This window comes from Pristiophorus japonicus, chromosome 20 (assembly GCF_044704955.1).
Source record: "Pristiophorus japonicus isolate sPriJap1 chromosome 20, sPriJap1.hap1, whole genome shotgun sequence".
NCBI classification, from domain to species: domain Eukaryota; kingdom Metazoa; phylum Chordata; class Chondrichthyes; family Pristiophoridae; genus Pristiophorus; species Pristiophorus japonicus.
In genome coordinates, this window is record NC_091996.1 from 83749420 (window position 1) to 83774022 (window position 24603).

Consider the following 24603-nt stretch of genomic DNA (forward strand, 5'->3'; position numbering starts at 1 on the left):
CGCCGCCCTGTCGGAGGTGCCGTTAAAACCCGAGATCTGCCCTCTCGGGTGGACGTGAAAGACCCCACGGTTCCTGTTGCGAAGAAGAGCAGGGTTGGGGAAAGTTCGCCCCGGTGTCCTGGGGCCAATATTCATCCCTCAACATCACTAAAAACAGATTATCTGGTCACTATCACATTGCTGTGTGTGGGAGCTTGCTGTGCGCAAATCGGATGCCGCGTTTCCCACATTACAACAGTGACTGCACTCCAACAGTACTTCACGGGCTGTAAAGCACTTTGGGACATCCTGAGATTGTGATGGGCGCTATATAAATCTTTATTTCTTTCGCAGGCAATGTATGAACAAGCCACAAGTGGTAACAGTGCTCCTCATTCTAAACTCCACCAGTCTTATTAATGTGTTGTGTACCCTGTTCTAATCACCACTAATCATCCTTTATTGAAATGTAACTACAAAAAGCTCCTGCCATATTGGTTGTGAATAAGATTCCTTCCCTGAATGTGTTCATTTCATGGTGCCTTCAAACCCAAACTCGAATTTGCATTTATATAGCATCTCGCACAACCGCAGGACGTCCCAATGAATTACTTTTGGAGTGTAGTCACTCTCGTAATGCGGGAAACGCAGCAGCCAATTTGCACACAGCAAGCTCCCACAAACAGCAATGTGATAATGACCCAGATATTCCGTTTTTGTGGTGTTGATTGACCCCAGACACCAGGGAGAACTCCCCTGCTCTTCTTCGAAATAATGCCATGCGATCTTTTACATGCACCCGAGTGAGTGGTTTAACAGCACATCTGAAAGACGGCACCTCCAACAGTGCAGCACCCCACTGGGAGTATCAGCCTGGATTTATGTGCTCCAGTCCCTGGAGTGGGACTTGAACCCACAACCTTCTGACTCAGAGAGGCGACTGTGCTGCCCACTGAGCCACAGCGGACACTTAACTACTTTTACGGTGTTGCGGGCTAACTAAAACACACCCTGTTCTCAAAGATACTTCTGTGTCACAAAATGGCAGTGCGATTAGCTAACATGAGTGGAAGACAGCAGACTTGAGCATCCCATCAGCCTGGTGATTGATACACGGTGACATTTCAAAAAGTTCATATTGGCAAGATCCCAAACCCTGCAGTGTCCAACAAACCAAGCCCCTTTCATCTGAAATCCGAGGCGAGACCAGAGTTTGCCGAAGATCTCAGTCGCCGAGGCGAGTGTGAAGAATTCCTGGCGGCAGTGCTCCGTGTGACCCAGTCGGCTCGAGGTGCGTCCTGTAATTAAGAAGTTAAAAGCGTACGTAGGTTCAAGCAAAAAGCGACCCTGGAAACCAGCAAGCGGCAGGAAAGTCAGGAGTTGAGATGATGCCGAGGTACGGGAGTCTCGCAGCAGTCCCACAGCAGCCTCGGAGCAACCAGAGGGCTTCCGGCTAGGATTCTAAAGTCTTCTGCACGGCACAAGACATCCAGGAACTTTATCTAAAAGACTCGCCTGATCTCACCAGTTTAATTCCAAGCCAAGGAAGCCATTCCAATCATGTGATGTCGTGTCAACAGTCTGGTCACCGACTCCCGTCCGTCCATTAATCCACAAACGATCCTCCATTTGGCAGCCGAGATGGGTCATCAAAAAACAACACTGAATGAAAAGTTTGAGAGTCGCAAAGTTTGAGAGTCGAGAGACTGGTCCAAAGATGCCAAACTTAACTGTTGGGAGCAAAACTTTGGCCGGCTCAATGCCATCCCTGCTCCTCCATCAAGTCCAGACCTCAATCGGAACCATTCCTTCTTTACTGCGGAGTGGGGGCAGGAGATACTCCTCGCTCAGGAAGAAGAGTGGGTACTTCACCAAGATCCCGTGGATGCCCTTCAGCCTCTCCCGGGCTTCCTCGGGGTTCTCGGTCACCAGACCAGGCGTGGACACAAACTCCCGCAACTCCACCAGGCTCGGAGCAGAATTCGAGGGGAGGCACTTGAACACCTGAATTGTGGGGTGAGGGGGGTTACGGAGAGGAGGAAAATAATCAAAATCAGAAGTTCGCCAAATGATTGCGGAGACCAAGAAAAGGCTTTTATGAAAGAGCTAGCAAAAATAGCTCAAAAATGGTCAACAACCTGAGGGGCATAAATTTAAAGTAATTGGTCGGCAATTGAGAGGGGACTTGAGGGGAAATGTCTTCACCCAGAGGGTGGTGGAGGTCTGGAACTCACTGCCTGAAAGGGTGGTAGAGGCAGAAACCCTCACCACATTTGGAGGTGCACCGGAAGTGCCGTAACCTGCAGGGCTACGGACCGAGAGCTGGAAAGTGGGATTAGGCTGGGTGGCTCTTTGTCGGCCGGCACGGACACGATGGACCGAAATGGCCTCCTTCCGTGCTGTCAATTTCTATGATTCCGTGAAATGAGGATCAAACCTCAATCTGAATCGAGCACGCTCCCTGCCGCATTTCTGCAAAGTGCTGGAAAAAAAAAACGCGGGGGTGGGGGGGTGGGGCGGGAAATTCGGGATGTTTGTGCCTCCCGTGAACCCGCTTTCGTCGCGGAGCGAAACTTTGGCAGCGGCCCGCGAGGTCGGTGCGGGTGATGCCCTCGATAGCTGTAGGCCGCTGGCGGGGCGATAATTAAAAGGGGGCGCTGGGGAGCGGAACCAAAGAAAAATGGCCGACTCTACTGTCAGCGGCCACCTCGCTCCTCGATCGCGCGGTCCGTGCGCCGCGGCACCCCGCTGCTCCGGGGATGGCCCAGTGTCCCGTCCGCGAGAGCGGGGCAGCTTGGCCCTCCGCTTTGACGAAGGGAAGGGTCCTTTCGACACGTAGCACTGCGAATTTCACGGAACCTTTACGCTCTGCTCCCACCCTCACTGAGCAAGCACAGCGCCATAGTTAGGTGTTCCACTTGCCCCCCCGAGGGCGGTAACCCCCACTATGGGTTGGGGGCGGGACTTCTGCGCTCGACGGTTGTCACACGGGGCGCTACAGAATTTCTCCCCCCCTCCCCCCCATTGAACTGATCCCACAAACGAACTCCACTGTTTTTTTTTTAAAAACAGAACTGCAGAGGTGCTTCAAATATTGTTCGAGAGGAATGGAAAGAGATTTATCCCCCTCCACAAACTCTCACCCCACCTCCTCCCCCCAGTAATAAATGACGTCCCAACAAGATAAGGAACTTTGCTTAGCTTCTGTCCCGCTTTGGAAGGCCATCATTGTGACAATTGTCCCCCCCCCCCCCCCCCACAACCTCGCCTCCATCCCAGCTGGTGCACGAGGCTCTCTAACCTCCCGTGCACCCTCTCCAGCATCAACGACAGCTTAGGCCAAAGTATTGGTGAGGCCACACCTGGAGTACTGTGTACAGTTTTGGTCTCGTATTTAAAGAAGGATATACTTGCATTGGGGGCTGTTCAGAGAAGGTTCACTCGGTTGATTCTGGAGATGAGGGAGTTGCCGATGAAGAAAGGTTGAGCCTGTGTACTCATTGGAGTTTAGAAGAATGAGAGGTGAACTTATTGAAACGTATAAGATTCTGAGGGGGCTTGACAGGGTAGATGCAGAGAGGATGTTTCCACTTGTGGGGGAATCTAGAACTAGGGGGCATAAGGGGTCGCCCATTTAAAACGGAAATGAGGAGGAATTTCTTCTCTGAGGGTTGTGAATCTGTGGAATTCTCTGCCCCAGAGAGCTGTGGAGGCTGGGTCATTGAACATATTCAAGATGGAGATAGACAGATTTTTTGAGTGATAAGGGAGTCAAGGGTTATAGGGAACGGGCGGGGAAGTGGATCTGAGTCCATGATCAGATCAGCCATGGCCTTATTGAATGGCGGAGCAGGCTCAAGGGGCCGAATGGCTGACTCCTGCTCCTATTTCTTATGCTCTTAAGAAGGCCCACCAGACCCTACACCGATATTACTGGCACGTGAAGATGTACGGTAGATGCAGGGACTGGCAATGTTACCCACCTGGTCAAAAATCGTCGCATTCGTGGTTGCAGTGGCATTCCAGATCTCCTGGAAACACCGGTCACTAACCGGGTCCTGAATATCAGCCACCTGGTCATCAGATAGTCCAAGGTGGATCCTATGGAGAGAGAGAGAAATAGTGAATCGGACAGTACCGGGAAGATGATGGACATACAATCCATAAAGTGCTCAAGTTAATGATATTTGCTTCTGCTAACGTTACATCAGGCCCCCTCACACACCAGTGTGTGCAGCAATCCTCCCAAACACGCCCCTCATTTTTGATTTTTTTTTATTCGTTCTGGATTGTGGGCATTGCTGGCAGGGCCGGCATTTATTGCCCTTCCCTAATTGCCCCTTGAGAAGGTGGTGGTGAGCCGCCTTCTTGAACCGCTGCAGTCCCGTGTGGTGAAGGTGCTCCCACAGTGCTGTTAGGGAGGGAGTTCCAGGATTGTGACCCAGCGACCATGAAGGAACGGCCGATATATTCCCAACTCGAGATGGTGTCAGACACAGAGGGGAACGTGGAGGTGGTGGTGTTCCCATGCGCCTGCTGCCCTTGTCCTTCTCAGCGGTAGAGGTCACACCCCGCTTCTGACCTTACGATGGCCGGAATGTCAACGAGGAAGCAGCTGGAGATGCAAAAAAAGGAACACACTGCGGATTCTGGAAATCGGAAGTAAAAACAGAAAATGCCGGAAACACCCAGCAGGTCAGGCAGCATCTGCGGAGAGAGAGACAGAGTTAATGTTTCGGGTCTGTGACCCTTTTCTCAGAACTGGAAAAAGATAGAGAGGTGACAGGTTTATGAGCAAATGTAGGGTCAGGGAAATGGGGGGAGGGGGAAGAATGAACAAAAGGGAAGGTCTGTGATAGGGTGGAAGGCAGGAGAGATGAGAGAGAGAAAAGGGATGAGGGTGCAAAAGGAGATGGTAACGGGACAAGTTAAGAAACAAAAGATGAGTCTAGAGAGGATGTAAATGTAAATGGCAGAATCATCAACAGAAAATATATCGCTGCAGAGATTATGGTCTGAAATTGTTGAACTCTATGTTGAGTGCAGAAGGCTGTAAAGTGCCTAAACGAAAGATGAGGTGATGTTCCTCGAGCGTCGTTGGAAGAGTGTTGGAGGCGAGGACGGAGGTCAGAGTGGGAGTGGAACGCAGAATTAAAGTGACAGGCGACAGCTGAAGAGAGTTGGGTTGAGAACGCTGCACTGAGGAACTCTTGCAGTGAAGTCTCGGGGCCGAGGTGACTGGTCCCCCCCATGGCCTCTGTCCTGGGCGTGACTCCAGCCAGTGGAGGGATTCCCCCGCTCTGATCCCCACTGACTTTATAGGGCAAAAGCAAAAACACTGCAGCCGCTGGAACCTGAAATAAAAACAGAAAATGCTGGAAATACTCAGCGGGTCGGGCATCATCTGCGGAGAGAGAGAGAGAGAGAGAGACAGAGTTAATGTTTCGGGTCGATGACCCTTCGTCAGAACTGGCGAATGTTCGAAAAGAACACTGAAGGGTGGGGGGGGAGGAAAGAACAAAAGGGAAGGTCGGTGACAGGGTGGAAGACAGGAGAGATTAGAGAGACAAAAGGGGATGATGGGCCGAATTGAAATGGTAATGGCAGGAGTTAGAAAAAGATTAGTCGAGATAGGGTGTGAATGGCAGGATAATAAACAGCTGCCATTGGAAACAAAGAAATAAAAAGCATAAGATCGGGGGGTGGGGGAAGAGGGAACCAAAAGATTGGCAGAGGATATGCCCTGAAATTGCTGAACTCTATGTTGAGTCCTGAAGGCTGTAAAGTGCCTGAACGAAAGACGAGGTGCTGTTCCTCGAGCTTGCGTTGAGCTGCGTTGGAACAGTGTCGGAGGCCGAGGACAGAGAGTTCAGAGTGGGAGTGGAGTGGAGAATTAAAGTGACAGGCAACCGGGAGCTTGGGGTCACGCTTGCGGACTGAATGGAGGTGTTTGGCTGCTTGGTATCACACTCGGACAAATGCTGCAGAGACCTCAAGAGCAGTTGCGACAGGGGTGGGGGAAATCACCGACACGGACAACCCTGCTCTAGATCACGGACTACGTCGAGGAAAGGCGAGTTATCAAACATACTTGAAACACTGAAGTCGGAGATGGTGGGCAAAACGCCCGGCCTGGTACTCTTCGCCATCCATGACGGACGTCACCATCTCGCTATCTTCCACCAGAACGGCCATCTCGCTGTCCCGCTTACCCAGCATGCTGCGGTCGTTGATGTTTGCGGAGCCTGAGCCAGGGAAGGAAGGGCAGCAGCGTTAGCTGGGAGGCGAAGGGAATCACACGGGTCTGGAACGAGGGGACAGGAGAAAATAGCGGCTGGCTCATCGATCCTGCACACACGTGCACAACACACACACACACACACATGCACCATCGTCCCCCCCCAACCCTACAGTGTCAGCCGTGGCTCAGTGGGTAGCTCTCTTGTCTCTGACTCAAAAAGTCGTGGGTTCGAATCCCACTCCAGGGACTGGAGCACATAAATCTAGGCTACTCCCAATGCAGTGTTGAGGGAGCGTCGCACTGTCGGAGTTGCCAGCTTTCGGATGAAACATTAATTTCTTCTCTAAAGGACATTAAGAAGACTTGGATTTATATAGCGCCTTTCACGACCACCGGACGTCCCAAAGTGCTTTACAGCCAATGAAGTACTTTTTGGGAGTGTAGTCACTGTTGTAATGTGGGAAACGCGGCAGCCAATTTGCGCACAGCAAGCTCCCACACACAGCAATGTGATAATGACCCAGATAATCTGCTTTTAGTGATGTGGGTTGAGGGATATATATTGGCCCCAGGGTTAACTCCCCTCCCTGCTCTTCTTCGAAATAGTGCCATGGGATCTTTTACATCCACCCGAGACAGCAGACGGGGCCTCGGTTTAACGTCTCATCCGAAAGAGGGACCTTCGACAGTATGGTGCTCCCTCAGTACTGCCCCTCCGACAGTGCGGCGCTCCCTCAGTACTGCCCCTCCGACAGTGCGGCGCTCCCTCAGCACTGCCCCTCCGACAGTGCGGCGCTCCCTCAGCACTGCCCCTCCGACAGCGCGGCGCTCCCTCAGCACTGCCCCTCCGACAGCGCGGCGCTCCCTCAGCACTGCCCCTCCGACAGCGCGGCGCTCCCTCAGCACTGCCCCTCCGACAGCGCGGCGCTCCCTCAGCACTGCCCCTCCGACAGCGCGGCGCTCCCTCAGCACTGCACTGGGAGCTTTGGCCTAGAATTTTGTGCTCGAGTCCCTGGAGTGGGACTTGAACCCACAAACTTCAGGCTCAAGGGAGTGTGCTGCCCACTGAGCCGCGGCTGACAATGAGGGAAATTAATCTCCATCGAAACATGGATAGACCATTCGAGCCTGTTCCGCCATTCAATGAGATCACGGGCTGATCTGTATCTTAACGCCATTTACCCGCCTTGGTTCCGTAACCCTTACCTAACCGCACTAGCTTTGAGAATCATCAACTGGCCATCAGCCTCAACAGCATTTTGTGGGCGAGAGTTTTTCCAAATTTCCCTGATCCACCACGGAGACCAAGCTGGGTCCAGGAGAACACAGCGACTAATCCACCTTTTAAAAAATATGTATCTTCGTTCCCGGATGAGGGCATCACTGCCAAGCCCAGCATTTATTGCCCATCCCTAATCGCCCCTCGAGAAGATGGTGGTGAGCCTCCTTCTTGAACCGCTGCAGTCCGTGTGGTGAAGGTGCTCCCACACAGTGCTGACTTTGTCGTACTGGTTTTGGTACAATGGAGTGTCTCGCTGGGCCATTTCAGAGGGCAGTTAAGATTCAACCACATTACTGTGCGTCAGGAGTCACATATTGGCCACAACAGGTAAGGGCGGCAGATTTAACTAGGTGGGGTTTTTCCTGACACCATTACTAACGCGATCATTTTAATTCCAGATTTATTTAATTAACTGAATTTAAATTCCTCAGCTGCCGTGGTGGGATTTGAACCATTAGTCCAGACCTCTGGATTACTAATCCAGTGATGTTAGCATGATGCTACCGTACCCTGTAGGTACCACACCTTCTATTAGGTAGAGAACTTCACAACACACAGGAACATAAGAAATAGGAGCAGGAGTCGGCCATTCGGCCCCTCGAGCCTGCTCCGCCATTCAATAAGATCATAGACTCAGCTCCACTTCCCCGCCCGCTCCCCATAATCCTTTATTCCCTTATCGCTCCAAAATCTGTCTATCTCCACCTTAAATATAATCAATGACCCAGCCTTCACAGCTCTCTGGGGCAGAGAACTCCACAGATTTTCAACCCTCAGAAGAAACATCTCTGTTTTAAATGGACGGCCCTTTATTCTGAGACTATGTCCCCTAGTTTTAGTTTCCCCTACGAGTGGAAATATCCTCTCTGCATCTACCTTGTCGAGCCCCCTCATTATCTGATATGTTTCGATAAGATCACCTCTCATTCTTCTGAACTCCAATGTGTATAAGCCCAACCTACTCAACCTATCTTCATAAGTCAACCCCTTCATCTCCGGAATCAACCGAGTGAACCTTCTCTGAACAGTCTCCAATGCAAGTATATCCTTTCTCTCATCGCCGAGAGCATGCGGAAACCAAGCGCAGGCAGCGGAAGGAGCATGCAGCAAACCAGTCCCACCCACCCTTACCCTCAACGATATATCTGTCCCACCTGTGACAGGGACTGTTTGGACTCTTATTGGACTGTTCAGCCACCGAAGGACTCATTTTAAGAGTGGAAGCAAGTCTTCCTCGATTCCGAGGGACTGCCTATGATGATCCTTCCTTAAATATGGAGACCAAAACTGCACGCAGTACTCCAGGTGTGGCCTCACCAATAACCTGTACAGTTGTAGCAGGACTTCTCTGCTTTTATACTCTGTCCCCCTTGCAATAAAGGTCAACATTCCATTGGCCTTCCTGATCACTTGCTGTACCTGCATACTAACCTTTTGTGTTTCATGCACAAGGAACCCCCCCCCCAGGTCCTTATGTACTGCAGCACTTTGCAATTTTTCTCCATTTAAATAATAACTTGCTTTTCTGTTATTTCTGCCAAAGTGGATAACCTCACATTTTCCCACATTATACTCCACATCTCAAATTTTTTGCCCACTCACTTAGCCTGTCTATAACCCTTTGCAGATTTTTTGTGTCCTCCCCACAATTTACTTTCCCACCTATATTTGCATCATCAGCAAACTTGGCTACATTACACTCGGTCCCTTCATCCAAGTCATTGATATAGATTGTAAATAGTTGGGGTCCCAGCACTCAGGGTCCCAGGCAGCTCCCTTTCGAATGGTTCCAGCGAATATTCAGCTGGAGATTTTAAGCACTCAGAATCGCGCGACTCTTCGGTCCTCACCAATGATGACTTGTCGGTCATCGGCGATCAGCATCTTGCTGTGGATGTAGATCAGCTCCGACACCGGGCTGTTGTCGAGCTCAGCGTGCGTTCTCAGCCCGCCGAACGAGATATAGTTCACCCACTCGCTCCCCACTGAAGAAAGGAAGACGTGCATTAATGTAGCGCCTTACACGACCACTAGACGTCTCAAAGCACTTTACAGCAAATTTTGTAGTCACTGTTGTAATGTGGGAAACGCCAATTTGCGCACAGCAAGCTCCCACACACATCAATGTGATAATGACCCCCAAGATCGTCTGTTTTTACTGATGTTGGTTGAGGGATAAACATTGATCCCAGGACACCGGGGATAACGCCCCCTGCACTTCTTCGAAATCGTGGCCGTGGGATCTTTTACGTCCACCTGAGAGCAGACGGGGCCTCGGTTTGTGATCAATGGTGAAGCCAATGAATTCTTCGCTGACCCCGAATTCAGCTTCCCACAAAGATCTCGCCATCTGTGGCCAGAACTCGGCTATTCCGACGCGCAGTTGAAATCGGCGCAAGTTAATGGGGAATCCCCAACGCGAGCTGCTGTGATGTCAGCAAGCTGTCTACGCAGCCAATCAAAGCTCCAAATGCTCACAGACCGAGAACCAGGAAGTGAGTAAGCTCCTTTGAATCGAAAATTAAAGAAAAATAATAGAGAGAGCAAAACAAAGATTGGGACTCTCACATGGGGTAAAAAGGCAAACCTGAAATAAAGATGAACAAACGGTTTTTAAAGTTACGAAAGAATTTCAATTTTTATTAAAATGGAGAAATGTGACACTCCACAAAATTAAAATCAGTTTTTCAGGGCCATAATGTTGGTTTAGCAGTCAGTATGCTGTGAGAGAACAGCTCCGCAGGTCGGGCTACAAGAGCTGGAGTGGCAGACCACTTCAACCTCCAGCGCGAGCTGTTCCAAGTGTGCGACAATTTTGAGATGGGCGACTGGGTGACGTCATCAAAACCCTGGTCGCTGTTTTGGAGCGTGGGCAGGAACATCGGCAGGGCCCAGGTACAGCGGAGTAGGAAGGTCGGGGCAGATGAGCGGCGAGAGTTTGTGGCGGAGGTGAGGCGAATGTTTGGCGGAGGAGCGGCGCGAGATCGTGGCAGAGATGCGGTGAATGGTTGTGGCGGAGGAGTGGCAAGAGATCGTGGCGGAGGAGCGGCGAATGAGGACACGGGGCCCAGAAGAGGCGAGGGCCCAGGGGCAGCACGGGCCCAGCCCACACTGTGCGATATGTGCGCGCTCTAGGTCCGTGCAGCAGAGGTCTCCAGCCGTCCTGGTTAACCCTTGCCACTGGACCAAGACCTCGCTCTGTCAAGCCCGTGTGGTGGCTGGTGTGCAACGGTCACCCCACGTTAAAAAACATCCACCCACAGGCATCTTCCACCCCCTCAACTGGAGTTCAGGACCTGAAACATCGGGTCCTTCATTGAAACATCTGTGAACTCGTGGAAGCAAGTCATCCTGGTTCGAGGGACTGCCTATGATGATGATGACACTGTTAAAACCCAAGTTGTACCAAATCCAACAAGGTCTGACTTTTAGTGGGGTCCGGTCAGTAACCTCTGGCCGCTAATTGAGACGTTCGACAACCAAAAATCCCGCCCCCAAGTGTTTGTCCGTGTCATTGATTACACTGATTGTCGACTGTGGGGGGCAGGGGGGGGCGCACAGCACAGCCAGTGTCGGAGCAGTGAATGATTGACCACAACATCAGGATTTCCACGTTGGTATGCACAGGCGCTACATCCTGAAGTTGCAGTCAATTTCAAAGGGGTCAGAACGGCCAATGCTGTTCATTCACTGTTATTACCCTCCGCAAATTCCGGGCCAATGACCCCATCGAGAACGCTTCCGATTTTGACCCAGCACAAAACGGCATGAAAGTGCCCCCTCTAAAGCAGTGGATGGTTTGCTCAACAACAATCACTTGTATTTATATAGCGCCTTTAACATAGTGAAATGTCCCAAAGTGCTTCACAGGGGTATTATGAGCGTACAGATTTACACCGAGCCATACAAGGAGAAATTAGCGCAGGTGACCAAAACCTGGATCAAAGAGGTAGGTTTTAAGGAGCATCTTGAAGGAGGAAAGAGAGGTAGAGAGGTTTAGGGAGGGAGTTCCGGAGCTTGGGGCCCAGGCAACAGAAGGCACGGCCACTAATGGTTGAGGGATTATAATCAGGGATGTGCAGGAGGGCAGAATTAGAGGAGCGCAGACATCTCGGGGGGTTGTGGGGCTGGAGGAGATTACAGAGATAGGGAGGGGCGAGGGCCATGGAGCGATTTAGATATGGCTCTTAGTTAAGGGGATCAAGGGGTGTGGAGAGAAAGCAGGAAAGGGGTACTGAAGGAATGATCAGCCATGATCTTATTGAATGGCGGTGCAGGTTCAAGGGCTGAATGGCTTATTCCTGCACCTACTTTTCTATGTCTATGTTTCGAAACAAGGATGAGAATTTTGAAATCGAGGAGTTGCTTAACCGGGTGCCAATCTAGGTCAGAAAGCACAGGGGATGATGGGTGAGTGGGTCTGGATGTGAGTTAGGACATGGGGCAGCGAGCATGGGGGGTGATGGATGAGCGGGACCCAGTGCGAGTTAGGACACGGGGACAGCGAGCACAGGGGGTGATAGGTGAGCGGGACTCGGTGCGAGTTAGGACACGGGGCAGCGAGCACAGGGGGTGATGGGTGAGCGGGACTCGGTGCGAGTTAGGACACGGGGACAGCGAGCACAGGGGGTGATGGGTGAGCGGGACCCGGTGCGAGTTAGGACACGGGGACAGTGAGCACAGGGGGTGATAGGTGAGCGGGACTCGGTGCGAGTTAGGACACGGGGACAGCGAGCACAGGGGGTGATGGGTGAGCGGGACCCGGTGCGAGTTAGGACACGGGGACAGCGAGCACAGGGGGTGATGGGTGAGTGGGACTCGGTGCGAGTTAGGACACGGGGACAGCGAGCACAGGGGGTGATGGGTGAGCGGGACCCGGTGCGAGTTAGGACACGGGGACAGCGAGCACATGGGGTGATGGGTGAGCGGGACTCGGTGAGAGTTAGGACACGGGGACAGCGAGCACATGGGGTGATGGGTGAGCGGGACTCGGTGCGAGTTAGGACACGAGGCAGCCGAGTTTAGGATCACCTCAAGTTTACGTCGGGTAGAACGTGGGAGGCCAGCCAGGAGTGTGTTGGGATAGTCAAGTCTGGAGGTAACAAAGGCACGGGTGAAGGGTTCAGCGGCGGATGAGCTGAGGCAGGGGCAGAGACGGGCGATGTTAGGGAGGTAACATCTCGTGTAAGGCGGGTATCTAAAGACATCTCACGGTGTGGGAGAAATGGTTAAAGACTGACCAATCTGACCCTCCATCACCATCGCCCGCCTGCCTGCCTCTATCCCTCCTGTTGGGCTGTGACAACTTACATCCCACCCCTCGACTGCATGGTGCTGGCTTGACTCAGCTGGAGTCACACATGGCGTGGGAGCAGCTCGCACCCAGATAGTTACAGCGCTGTTTGACAGGAAACAGAACAAAAATACTTACTATCTTTTTTTAAACGTTCAACTATTGAATATTCGCCTCTACACATGGACCTGGAGAAAGGAAATTTTTAAAGAAAATTTTAGTTAGTAGTAAAATTCATGGAAAAAAAAAGTTATTTTTTTATTTTTTATTTGTTCCTGGGATGTGGGCGTCGCTGGCAAGGCCGGCATTTATTGCCCATCCCTAATTTCCCCTTGAGAAGGTGGTGGTGAGCCGCCGCCTTGAACCGCTGCAGTCCCGTGTGGTGAAGGTGCTCCCACAGTGCTGTTAGGGAGGGAGTTCCAGGATTGTGACCCAGCGACGATGAAGGAACGGCCGATATATTTCCCAGTCGGGACGGTGTGTGACTGGGAGGGGAACGTGGAGGTGGTGGTGTTCCCATGCACCTGCTGACCTGGTCCTTCTAGGGGGTAGAGGTCGCGGGTTTGGGCGGTGCTGCCGAAGAAGCCTTGGCGAGTTGCTGCAGTGCATCTTGTAGACGGTGCACCGGTGGTGGAGGGAGTGAGTGTTGAAGGTGGTGGGTAGCGTGTCGATCAAGCGGCTGCTTTGTCCTGGGTGGTGTTGAGCTTCGTGAGTGTTGTTGGAGCTGCACCTCATCCAGGCAAGTGGAGAGTGTTCCATCACACTCCTAACTTGTGTCTTGTAGATGGTGGAGAGGCTTTGGGGAGTCAGGAGGTGAGACACTGGCCGCACTGAAGTGAAATTGTAATGTTCAATGTGAGACGAGATATCTGCACACTTTACTCAGTCTAACCTTCATCTCCGGGTGTGGTGGTTGGGGGGGGAGGAGGGGGGGGGGGAAAGAGGGGCTGCGTGTCTGGGGTGGGGGTACGTTGAATTTGACATCAGCCGTTCATCTACAACTGAGACCACACCTGGAGTACTGCGTACAGTTTTGGTCTCCTTATTTGAGGGGGGATACACTTGCATTGGAGGCAGTTCAGGAGGTTCATGAGGTTGATTCCTGAGATGAGGGGGTTGTGATATGTAGAAAGATTGAACAGGTTAGGCCTCTACTCATTGGAGTTCAGAAGATTGAGGGGTGATCTTATTGAGACATATAAAGATTGAGGGGGCTTGACAGGGTAGATGCAGAGAAGATGTTTCCCCTCCTGGGGGAACCTAGAACGAGGGGGCAGAGTCTCAAAATAAGGGGCCGCCCATTTAAAACTGAGATGAGGAGGAATTTCTTCTCTCAGAGGGTCGTAAATCTGTGGAATTCTCTGCCCCAGAGAGCTGTGGAGGCTGGGTCATTGAGTATATTTAAGGCGGAGATAAGACAGATTTTTGAGCAATAAGGGAGTCAAGGGTTATGGGGAGCGGGCAGGGAAGTGGAGTTGAGTCCATGATCGGATCAGCCCATGATTTTATTAAATGGCGAAGCAGGCTCGAGGGGCCGAATGGCCGACTCCTGCTCCTATTTCTTATGTTATGATTGCGTGGAGCCCCCACTCCCCGGAGGGGTGTCCAGATCGGCCCCCTCTTTACCTTGCGGAGTGGACAGCCGTCGCCATTGAGGGAGGGAGGGAGGGGATCCCGCTGACTCGAGGGTCCAGCACTGCCGAGGCGCGCGCCCCGTTAGCGGCCCAGCGCTTGATTTAACGCTCCATCTCCTTCCGGGGGGGGGGGGGGGGGGGGGTGGAGGGGTGGCACAGTGACCCGAAATATCAGAGGGGGTGGGGGGGGGGGGGGGGGCGCGGGCGGGACTTCAGCGCCTGCCGCTCAGTCTCGTGCGCTCCCGACTGTTACCGCCTCCAGCGGGGCGCGATACCCAATTTCCCCGTAGAGTCGCCCCCCCCTCCACATGCGAGGCAGAGATGGATCGACACCCCGGGCGGTCCGGGAGAAGGGGGCTTACCGGAATGTGAAGTGCAGGATGGTCTGGATGGAATTCCCGCCGCCAGTGGACAAGTCTCCTTGAAAGCCGGGCAGCAGGGGAATGACAATGTAGACACGGTAATTCTTCTTGGCTCTGGAGAAATGGAAAGACACAAATAAATAAATAAATAAATAAATAAATAAATAAATAAATAATCAGGAGACGGCCATTTTGGAACGACACACGTGAATTGGCCTCCTCCTAATCCTCCTGGTGGGACCAAGACAGTGAGCCACAGAGCAGGTGGATGGGGCTGCTTGGGCAGCAGTCCACAAGTGCAGGGTTTACCGAATTGGTGACCGAAAATGAGATACTTCTCCAACGGGAAGCCTCCAGTAGATCAGAAGATGGTTCAGTCAATCCTGGCCTCCATTCTTGCTCCGAAAATGGAACAGGGACAAGCTACGAGAGGAGAACACTCGAGAACGTTAAGCTCCACAGTCTCGAGAGAAGATTAGAAGCAAACCCCAGTACTTCGGTGCACTTGCGCCTCACATTAGCACCCCCAGGGGGCGCTAATGGGGCACGGATGCGTTCGCGGCGGTGATGATGATGATGACTCGCCCCGCCATATTGGGCGGGCGTTTAGCGGCGGCGGTACAGCGTTGCGCCCCGATGCCCTGCGCCCAGAGATGGTGACGTCATCACCGGCGTGCATCGCCCCGTTAGCGGCGAGATTCACTCCCCACCTTCTTACTCCCCCCCCCCCCGGCCCGCCCGCCTGCAGCGACGCCGGGCGATAACACCGGCAGTGGCAGGAGGCGCGGGTCAGGCAGCCGGCTGTTGCCGGGGGCGACGGTTACAGGCCAGGTGGCCGGGGTCAGTAAATAAAAATAAACTTGCCTCGGGGGTTTCCGACGTGGAGGTCCGATTCCTTCGCGGGAATCCCTGTCCGCGGTAGTCAGGCTGACCGCGGGGGTCCCTCGCTCACCGGGAGTCCCCAGGGATCCCGGTCGGTGAACCGTTATTTGCCGAGCCTGCAGCGACGGTTCTTCCCCTTTGTACGCAGCAGCGCTGAACGGCCCAGGATGCAACACTGCTGAGGCTTCCGCCAACGTTAGCGCCCCAAGAGGGAAGTGGAACTCTTGATTTAGCTCCACTTCCTTCCCGGAGCGCTAAACCCAATTTTTCTGAGGGGGGGGGGGGGGGAGTGGAAACATCAGTGCCTGGCCCTAAATTTCCCGCGTCTCAAATATTACCCCCCCCCCCCCAAACGTGACAATAATCAATTTCTCTCCCCATAGAACCACAGAACGCTTACAGCACAGAAGGAGGCCATTCAGCCCGTGCCGGCTCTCTGCAAGAGCCCCTCAGCCAGTCCCACTCCCCCCACCCTGTCCCCGTGGCCCTGCAAATTTGTTGCCCTTCAGGTACTTATCCAACTGCCTTTTGCAAGTAGGTGATTGGAGTCTGCCTCCACCACCCTCAGGCCGTGCATTCCAGATCCTAACCACTTCCTGCACCAACAGGTTTCCCTTTGGCTCCTCTGCCAGAGGGGGAATGCAATGAGATCCGTACCAACAACAGCTTGCATTTATACAGAAACTTAGAAATTTACAGCGCAGAAGGAGGCCATTTTGGCCCAGTGTGTCCGTGCCGGCCGACAAAGAGCCGCACGGCCCTCGGTCAGCAGCCCTGAAGGTTACAAATAAACCCTTGAATAATGCCGGAAAGGTAAAGAGCACCCGGCCCAACCGGTCCACCTCACACAACTGCGACACCCCTAAAACTGAAACGTTCTGCACTCCACCCCAACCGGAGCCATGTGATCTCCTGGGAGGCGCAAACACCAGATAAAAACCCAGGCCAATTTAAGGGAGAAAAAATCTGGGAAAAATTTCTCTCCGACCCATCCAGGCGATCGAAACTAGTCCAGGAGATCACCCTGGCCGTATTCTATTCCCCGCAGTACTTACCATTATATCTGCGCCGTCCAACAAAAGGTTATCCAGTCTAATCCCAATTACCAGCTCTAGGTCTGTAACCCTGCAGGTTACTGCACTTTAAGTGCCCATCCAACCATCTCTTAAAAGTGGTGAGGGTTTCTGCATCCACCACTCTTCCAGGCAGCGAGTTCCAGATCCCCTCTGCGTAAAGAAGCCCCTCCCTCAAATCCCCTCTAAACCTTCCACCAACCACCTTAAAACTATGCCCCCTCGTAATAGACCCCTCCACCAATGGAAATAGACCCTTACTATCCACTATGTCCAGGGCCCTCAATATTTTATACACCTCAATGAGGTCTCTTCTCAATATCCTCTGTTCCAATGAGAGCAAACCCAGCCTATCCAATCTGTCCTCATAACTAAGATTCTCCATTCCGGGCAGCATCCTAGTAAATCTCCTCTGCACCCACTCTAGTGCAATCACGTCCTTCCTATAATATGGCGACCAGAACTGCACGCAGTACTCCAGCTGTGGCCTAGCCAAAGTATTATATGACCCAGCCCAGCCCACGAGATGAGCTGTAGAGGTGCATTTTAAAAGGAGGAGGGAGAGGCAGAGAGAAGTGGAGAGCTTCAGGGAGCGGACTTGGGGCCCAGGCAGCTGAAGGAATAGCTGCCAATGGCAGAGCGTTGAAAAACCGGGGATGGGAGAGAGGCCAGAATTGGAGGAGCGCAGAGATCTCGGGAGGGGTTTTGGGGCTGGCGGAGGTTACAGAGATCGGGAGGGGGGAGCGAGAGCCATGGAGGGATGAATAAAGCTGGAAACTCCTGGCTGTGTCAAGTTGAACGCCTGCTAAATTGGAGCTTTACTGCTTAGTGCGTCCTGGTGAGTACCGTCTCCGGAATTAATTCGTGCTGGATATTGCAAGAAGGTCCTCAAATTCCGACTGCACTTTAGTCCCACGCTCCTGATCTTTGGGCACCCTGCGGAGGGGAGCAGGGCAGGTTGGAGGGCCTCCTCGTGGGACTGCTCTTGGGCCTGGCCAAGGGGGCAAATCAGCCGGTCCAGGCAGCAGGCGGTCGAGGGGCTCCTTCAGCCCGACTGCCTGCCTCTCTTCCGCGGTTATATCCGGGCCAGGGTGTCCCCGGAGATGGAGCACGCAGTGTCCACCGGTACGCTCGCGGCCTTCCGCGAGAGGTGGTTGCCGGAGGGACTGGAGTGCATCATCACCCCCGGAAACAGGATTTTAATTTGATTTGATAAAGTTCCCATGTTAATTTGGATTATGTGCTCTAGTGCCCTTTTTTTTTAAAAAAAAAGGGGGGTACTTGATTTAAATGTTCCCAAAAATAGTTGCAGGAAGGTCCGTGTATTGAGGCAAAGTCATTTGGCGGTCCGGGGGCTTAGAAATTCGGTGCTGCCTGCTTTGAGGCGGTGATGTTGCCGGGGGGATATTCGGTTATTTCGCCCCAAGAGGGGAGTGCATTGGAGGCAGTTCACTCGGTTGATTCTGGGGATGAGGGGGTTGACTTATGAGGAAAGGTTGATTAGGTTGGGTCTCTACTCATTGGAGTTCAGAAGAATGAGAGGTGATCTTATCGAAACGTATAAGATTATGAGGGGGCTAGACAAGGTGGATGCAGAGAGGATGTTTCCATTCAAATGGGAAACTAAAACTCGGGGACATAGTCTTAGAATAAGGGGTTGTCCATTTAAAACTGAGATGAGGAGAAATTTCTTCTCTGAGGGTTGTGATTCTGTGGAATTTGCTGCCTCAGGGAGCTGTGGAGACTGGGTCATTGAATATATTTAAGGCAGAGATAGACAGATGTTTGAGCGATGAAGGAGTGAAGGGTTATGGGGAGCGGGCGGGGAAGTGGAGCTGAGTCCATGATCAGATCAGCCATGATCTTATTAAATGGCGGAGCAGGCTCGAGGGGCCGAATGGCCGACTCCTGCTCCTATTTCTTATGTTCTTAAGCGTTCCCCACTCCTCCTCTGGCGGTAACGGAGCGATAGCGCAGGAGGCCGACTCAATTATTTGCCGCTGGGTTGGCGGTATTCCCAGCGCCTGAAGATGGAAAGAAAAATCCCAGTGAAAACCTCACCCACCCTTCCCCACGACTGCGACAAATAAACAAAAGCTGAGAAAGTGAAATTTCAGCTCTCCGGGCGTTATCGCCCCGGGATCATCACCGGACCGACTACTTCCTCCCCCCGCCACCCCCAGCCGTCGGTCTCAGCGCTGGGTGCTACGGCAGGCCAAGAAGCCAATTTAGCAAACGCGGAGCTACAGGGCGGCATTGCGCACTCGATAATGTCACCCAGTGGGCGGGGCTAGCGAGTGCGGCGCAAACCGTCAGCGCCACCGCTGAACCTCCATTGGAGTTTGCGGCAAGCGCTGACAGACGGGAGGTGTTCAGCGGCCCCTTACCGCCCCCTCTCTGGCCCTAAACAGCCAAATTTCGCCCCCCCCCACCCCCGCTACTTTGTAAAAACTCACTTGTGGGCTTTGAGAATTCGCCCCACAATGGCGTCTCCGATCTGGTTGTACACATAGCGGTCATCGGCACAGGTGATGAAGAACTGATTCTAAGAGGGAACGGACAGAGAGAAGTTAAACACAAAGGATGTGTCGGAGGTAAGCGACACATACGCAAACATTTCCCCTCCCAGCCATTTACATAACAACATAAGAAATAAGGAGCAGGAGTAGGCCAACTGGCCCCTCGAGCCTGCTCCGCCATTTAATAAGATCATGGCTGATCTGATCCTGGCCTCAACACCACTTCCCTGCCCGCTCTCTCTTATCGAACTTGGAGGTGGTGGTGTTCCCATGGCGCCTGCTGACCTTGTCCTTCTAGGCGGTAGAGGTCGCGGGTTTGGGAGGTGCTGCCGAAGAAGCCTTGGCGAGTTGCTGCAGTGCATCTTGTCGACGGTGCACACTGCAGCCAGGGGGCGCCGGTGGTGGAGGGAGTGAATGTTGAAGGTGGTGGGTAGCGTGCCCATCAAGCGGGCTGCTTTGTCCTGGGTGGTGTCGAGCTTCTCGAGTGTTGTTGGAGCTGCGCTCATCCAGGCAAGTGGGGAGTATTCCATCACACTCCCGACTTGTGCCTTGTAGATGGTGGGAAGGCTTTGGGGAGTCAGGTGGTGAGACACTCGCCACAGAATACCCAGCCTCTGACCCGCTCTTGCAGCCACAGTATTTATGTGGCTGGTCCAGTTAAGTTTCTGGTCAATGGTGACCCCCAGGATGTTGATGGTGGAGGATTCGGCGATGGGAATGTCGTTGAATGTTAAGGGGAGGTGGTTAGACTCTCGCTTGTTGGAGATGGTCAGTGCTGACGGGGTGCTGATCAAGCAGACAACATTAACGATAGTTCGGAGTTTCTGGAGTGTTGTTGGAGCTGCACTCATCCGGACATGTGGAGACTGTTCCATCACACTCCTGACTTGTAGCCTGTAGACGGTGGAGTGGCATAGACCTGTTGGGCCGAATGGCTGTAAAATTGGATGTAATTAATCGCTAGCTGAATATGCTGATCACACAGTTGCTGGCAATGAGATCTACCTCAATATATATGAAGTGCTGACTGTCACGAATGATGTGGAGGTAAGCATTGTAGATGGAATTTTCGCTGGATCCCGCAGACCAACATTCCACTGATCGGAGGACCTGGGAGAAAAGAGAAACAAATTTTTAAAAGCCATCCATTATTTAACACCCCTTTTAGACTGGCTCCGAGCTTTGCGCTCTTACTGAAGGATGTGACTCCTTCTATATCCAACTGGACCCCTCCCAACACCTCAATGGAGATACGTCGACAAGGCCCATCTATTTTGGCTAGAGCAGATCTGGCCAGCAACCAAATGGATCGATTGAATAGGAACATAGGTGCCTCCTCCAGCCATACAACCCTCCCCAACCTCCGCGTCCCTCCCACCCTGGCCTCATCTCAATTCCCTTCGACGGTCTTGGCACTAAATCCTGGAATTCCCCGATTTGAGAACGTAAGAAATAGGAGCAGGAGTCGGCCATTCGGCCCCTCGAGCCTACTCCGCCGGTCAATGAGATCATGGCCGATCTTCTACCTCAACTCCACTTTCCTGCACCGTCTCCATAATCCCTTAATATCCAAACTCCCCCTGCTCTTCTTCGAAATAGTGGCCGTGTGATTCTTTTATGTCCACCCAAGGGGGCAGACAGGGCCTCGGTTTAACGTCCCTTCTGAAGGTCAGCACCTCTGACAGTGCAGCGCTCCCTCAGCACTTACAGTAGGGAGCGTCGGTCTGGATTATGTCTTACTTGAACCCCATGACCTTCTGACTCAGAGGCGAGAGTGTTACCCGCTGAGTCACAGCTGACATCTAGACTATAAAATGCAACTTTTCCTCCTGTGTAATTATAGTTCAACTGTAGGGTAGCAGAGAAATAATGAATGACTTTGGTTCTGATAGAAAGAAAGACTTGCATTTATATAGCGCCTTTCAGCACATTCCAAAGCGCTTTCAGCCAATGAAATACTTATTAGAGTGTAGTCTGTTGTAATGTTGGTAATGCGACAACCAATTTGCGCACAGCAAGCTCCCACAAACAGCAATGTGATAATGACCCAGATAATCTGTTTTGCTATGTTGATTGAGGGATAAATATTGGCCCCAGGACACCGGGGAGAACTCCCTCTGCTCTTCTTCGAAGTAGCAGCCATTGGATCTTTTGCATCTACCTGAGAGAGCAGACAGGGCCTCGGTTTAATGTCTCATCCGAAAGACGGCACCTCCGACAGTGCGGTGCTCCCTCAGCGCCGCACTGGGAGTGTCAGCCTGGATTTATGTGCTCAAGCCCACCACGATCCCTCACCACTCCTCCGTCACACAAACACTTGCTGCACCTCCGCCATGATCTCCTGCCGCACCTCCGTGCCAAACATTCGCTGAATCCCCGTCACGATCACCCGCCAAATCTCAGCCACGATCCCTGATCACTTGTTGCAAGTCCGACATGCGGTGAATGTTTGTGACGGAGGAGCGGCTAGAGAGGGTACGGGGCCCAGAAGAGCCGAGGGCCCAGCCCACACTGCGATATGTGTGCGAACTAGGTCCCTGCAGCAGAGCTGGTCTCCAATCGTCCTGGTTAACCCTTGCCACTGGACCAAGACCTCGCTCTGTCAAGCCCCGTGTGGTGGCTGGTGTGCAACGGCCACCCCGCGTTAAAAAAATTCAATTGGAGCTCAGGACTGGAACATCGGGTCCTTCATTGAACCATCTGTGAAATCATGTGGAGGCGAGTCATCCTCGTTCGAGGGACCGCCTATGATGATGATGCTCAAGTCGCTGGAGTGGGACTTGGGCCCACAATCTTCTGACTCCAGAGGCAAGTGTGCTCATCATCATCATAGGCAGTCCCTCGGAGTCGAGGAAGACTTGCTTCCACTCCCAAAGTGAGTTCTTTGGTGGCTGAACAGTCCGATACGAGAGCCTGTTACAAGTGGGACAGACATTTGTCGAGGGAAGGGGTGGGTGGGGCTGGTTTGCCGCACGCTCCTTCCGCTGCCTGCGCTTGACCTCTTCATGCTCTTTGCGTCGAGAATCGAAGAGCTCAGCGCCCTCCCGGATGTACTTTCTCCACCTCGGGCGGTCTGCGGCCAGGGTCTCCCAGGTGTCAGTGGTGATGTCGCACTTTACCAGGGAGGCTTTGAGGGTGTCCTTATAACGTTTCCGCTGTCCTCCTTTGGCTCGTTTACCATGAAGGAGCTCCACATAAAGCATTTGCTTCGGGAGTCTTGTATCTGGCAAGCGAACTAGGTGGCCTACCCAGCGAAGCTGATCAAGTGTGGTCAGTGCTTCAATACTGGGGATGTTAGCCTGGACAAGGACACTGATGTTGGTGTGCCTGTCTTCCCAGGGGATTTGCAGGATCTTGCGGAGACAAGTGTGCTATCCACTGAGCCACAAGCTGACACTTGATGCAATGTGTTCGTGTTCCTACGACACTAATGCAGCTTTTGTTAATGAATCAGATAAACAGGAGCAAAAGACAAGCTTTACCAATGCTTGCTGTCTCAGTCACCCACCTGAACGTTAGTCAGTACGGAGCCTGGAATCACAAACGGTAGGTTGTCAGCGGTGGTGTGGGACTTGGGCAGCAGGTACGGGAAGCATGCTGGCTTGTACTTTGGTTTGACAATCTAAAATTAAAAATAATACCTGGGGTTACGACATTTCCAGCATTGCTTTCCACATATTTGGTGTATGAGGTGTTGGATATCAGCGGGCTTGATAGAAACTGTGGTTGAAGTTATGAAGTTACGCTAAACCTGTATAAAACATCAGTTTGGCCCCATGGAGAAAAATAGAAAATAGGTGCAGGAGTAGGCCATTCGGCCCTTTGAGCCTGCACCACCATACAATAAGATCATGGATGATCAGCTGGAGTATTGTGTCCAATTCTGGGCACCGCACTTTAGGAAGGATGTGAAGGCCTTGGGAGAGGATGCAGAGGAGATTGACCAGAATGGTTCCAGGGATGAGAGAATTCGGTGACGTGGAGAGACTGGAGAAGCTGGGGTTGTTCTCCTTGGAGCAGAGAAGGTTGAAAGGAGATTTGATAGAGGTATTCAAAATCATGAAGGGGTTAGTCAAGGGTAAATAACGAGAACCAGTTTGCAATGGCCGAAGGGTCAATAACGAGAGGGTGCAGATTTAAAGTGATTGGCAAAAGAACCAGAGGCGATGTGAGGAAAACCTTTATCACGCATCGAGTGGTTAGGATTTGGAGTGATGGGGTGGTGGATACAGATTCAATAGCAGCCTTCAAAAAGGGAACTGGATAAATACTCGAAGGGAAAGAAATTGCCGGGATATGGGGAAAGAGTGGGGGCGGGGGGGCTAGGACTGACGGGATCGCTCTTCGAAAGTAGGTGCAGACTCGATGGGCCGAATGGCCTCCTTCTGTGCTGCACTACTGTATGATAGCTGTGTGCTAGAGAAGGGTATTGAGAAATACAGAGCCATGGTAGGTAGACGGAGTTGAGGTATAGATCAGCAATCATCTAATTGCATTTATATTGCGCCTTTAATGTTGTCAATATGTCCCAAGGTGCTTCACAAGTATGTTATCAGACAACATTTGACACTGAGCCACATAAGGACATATTAGGACAGGCTTGGTCAAAGAGATAAGTTCACCAGACTGATTCCCGGAATGGCAGGACTGACATATGAGGAGAGACTGGATCGACTGGGCCTGTATTCACTGGAATTTGGAAGAATGAGAGGCGATCTCATAGAAACATATAAAATTCTGACGGGACTGGACAGGTTAGAGGTAGTAAGATTTTTCCTGATGTTGGGGAAGTGCAGAACCAGGGCTCATAGTCTAAGGACAAGGGGTAAGCCAGTTCGTTAGATATATTCAAGAGGGAGTTAGATGTGGCCCTTACGGCTAAAGAGATCAAGGGGTATGAAGAGAAAGCAGGAAAGGGCTACTGATGTGAATGATCAGCCATGATCTTATTGAATGGTGGTGCAGGCTCGAATGGACTACTCCTGCACCTATTTTCTATGTTTCTATGTTTTAAGGAGAATCTTAAAAAGGAGGAGAGAGGCGGAGAGGCTTAGGGAGGGAATTCCAGAGCTTAGATCCCAGGCAGCTGAAGGCACGGCCGCCAATGGTGGAGTGATGGAATTCGGGGGATGCGCAAGAGTCCAGAATTGTAGGACTCACCGAGGTTACAGAAAATGGCAGGGGTTCGGGATTTCAGCACAAGGAGTGAGCATGTTAAAATTGAGGCATCGCTGGGTAGCTATTGCCGAATAACGAGCACACAGGGGTGATGGGTAAACAGAACATTGTGCGAGTTATGGCTATGAGGAGCAGAGGTTCGGATCAGCTCAAGCTTACA

The 24603-nt window shown here is 52.2% G+C and overlaps 1 protein-coding gene across 4 annotated transcripts in view; it reads right to left on the reverse strand.

Moving 5' to 3' along the window:
* Positions 1 to 630: 630 nt before the first annotated feature.
* LOC139232635 (phospholipase D1-like) overlaps positions 631 to 24603 on the reverse strand; it is a 120283-nt gene continuing 96310 nt past the window's right edge. For all 4 annotated transcript variants that reach the window (XM_070863073.1, XM_070863074.1, XM_070863072.1 and 1 more), the window contains 9 exons: positions 22774 to 22887; positions 20271 to 20375; positions 19203 to 19291; positions 14792 to 14905; positions 12934 to 12983; positions 9353 to 9487; positions 6071 to 6224; positions 3963 to 4080; positions 631 to 1983 (listed from right to left, as the gene is read on the reverse strand). In XM_070863073.1, the coding sequence (XP_070719174.1) occupies positions 1759 to 1983; positions 3963 to 4080; positions 6071 to 6224; positions 9353 to 9487; positions 12934 to 12983; positions 14792 to 14905; positions 19203 to 19291; positions 20271 to 20375; positions 22774 to 22887 (1104 nt within the window). In that variant the 3' untranslated portion in view covers positions 631 to 1758. The remainder of the gene's footprint in view (positions 1984 to 3962; positions 4081 to 6070; positions 6225 to 9352; positions 9488 to 12933; positions 12984 to 14791; positions 14906 to 19202; positions 19292 to 20270; positions 20376 to 22773; positions 22888 to 24603) is intronic.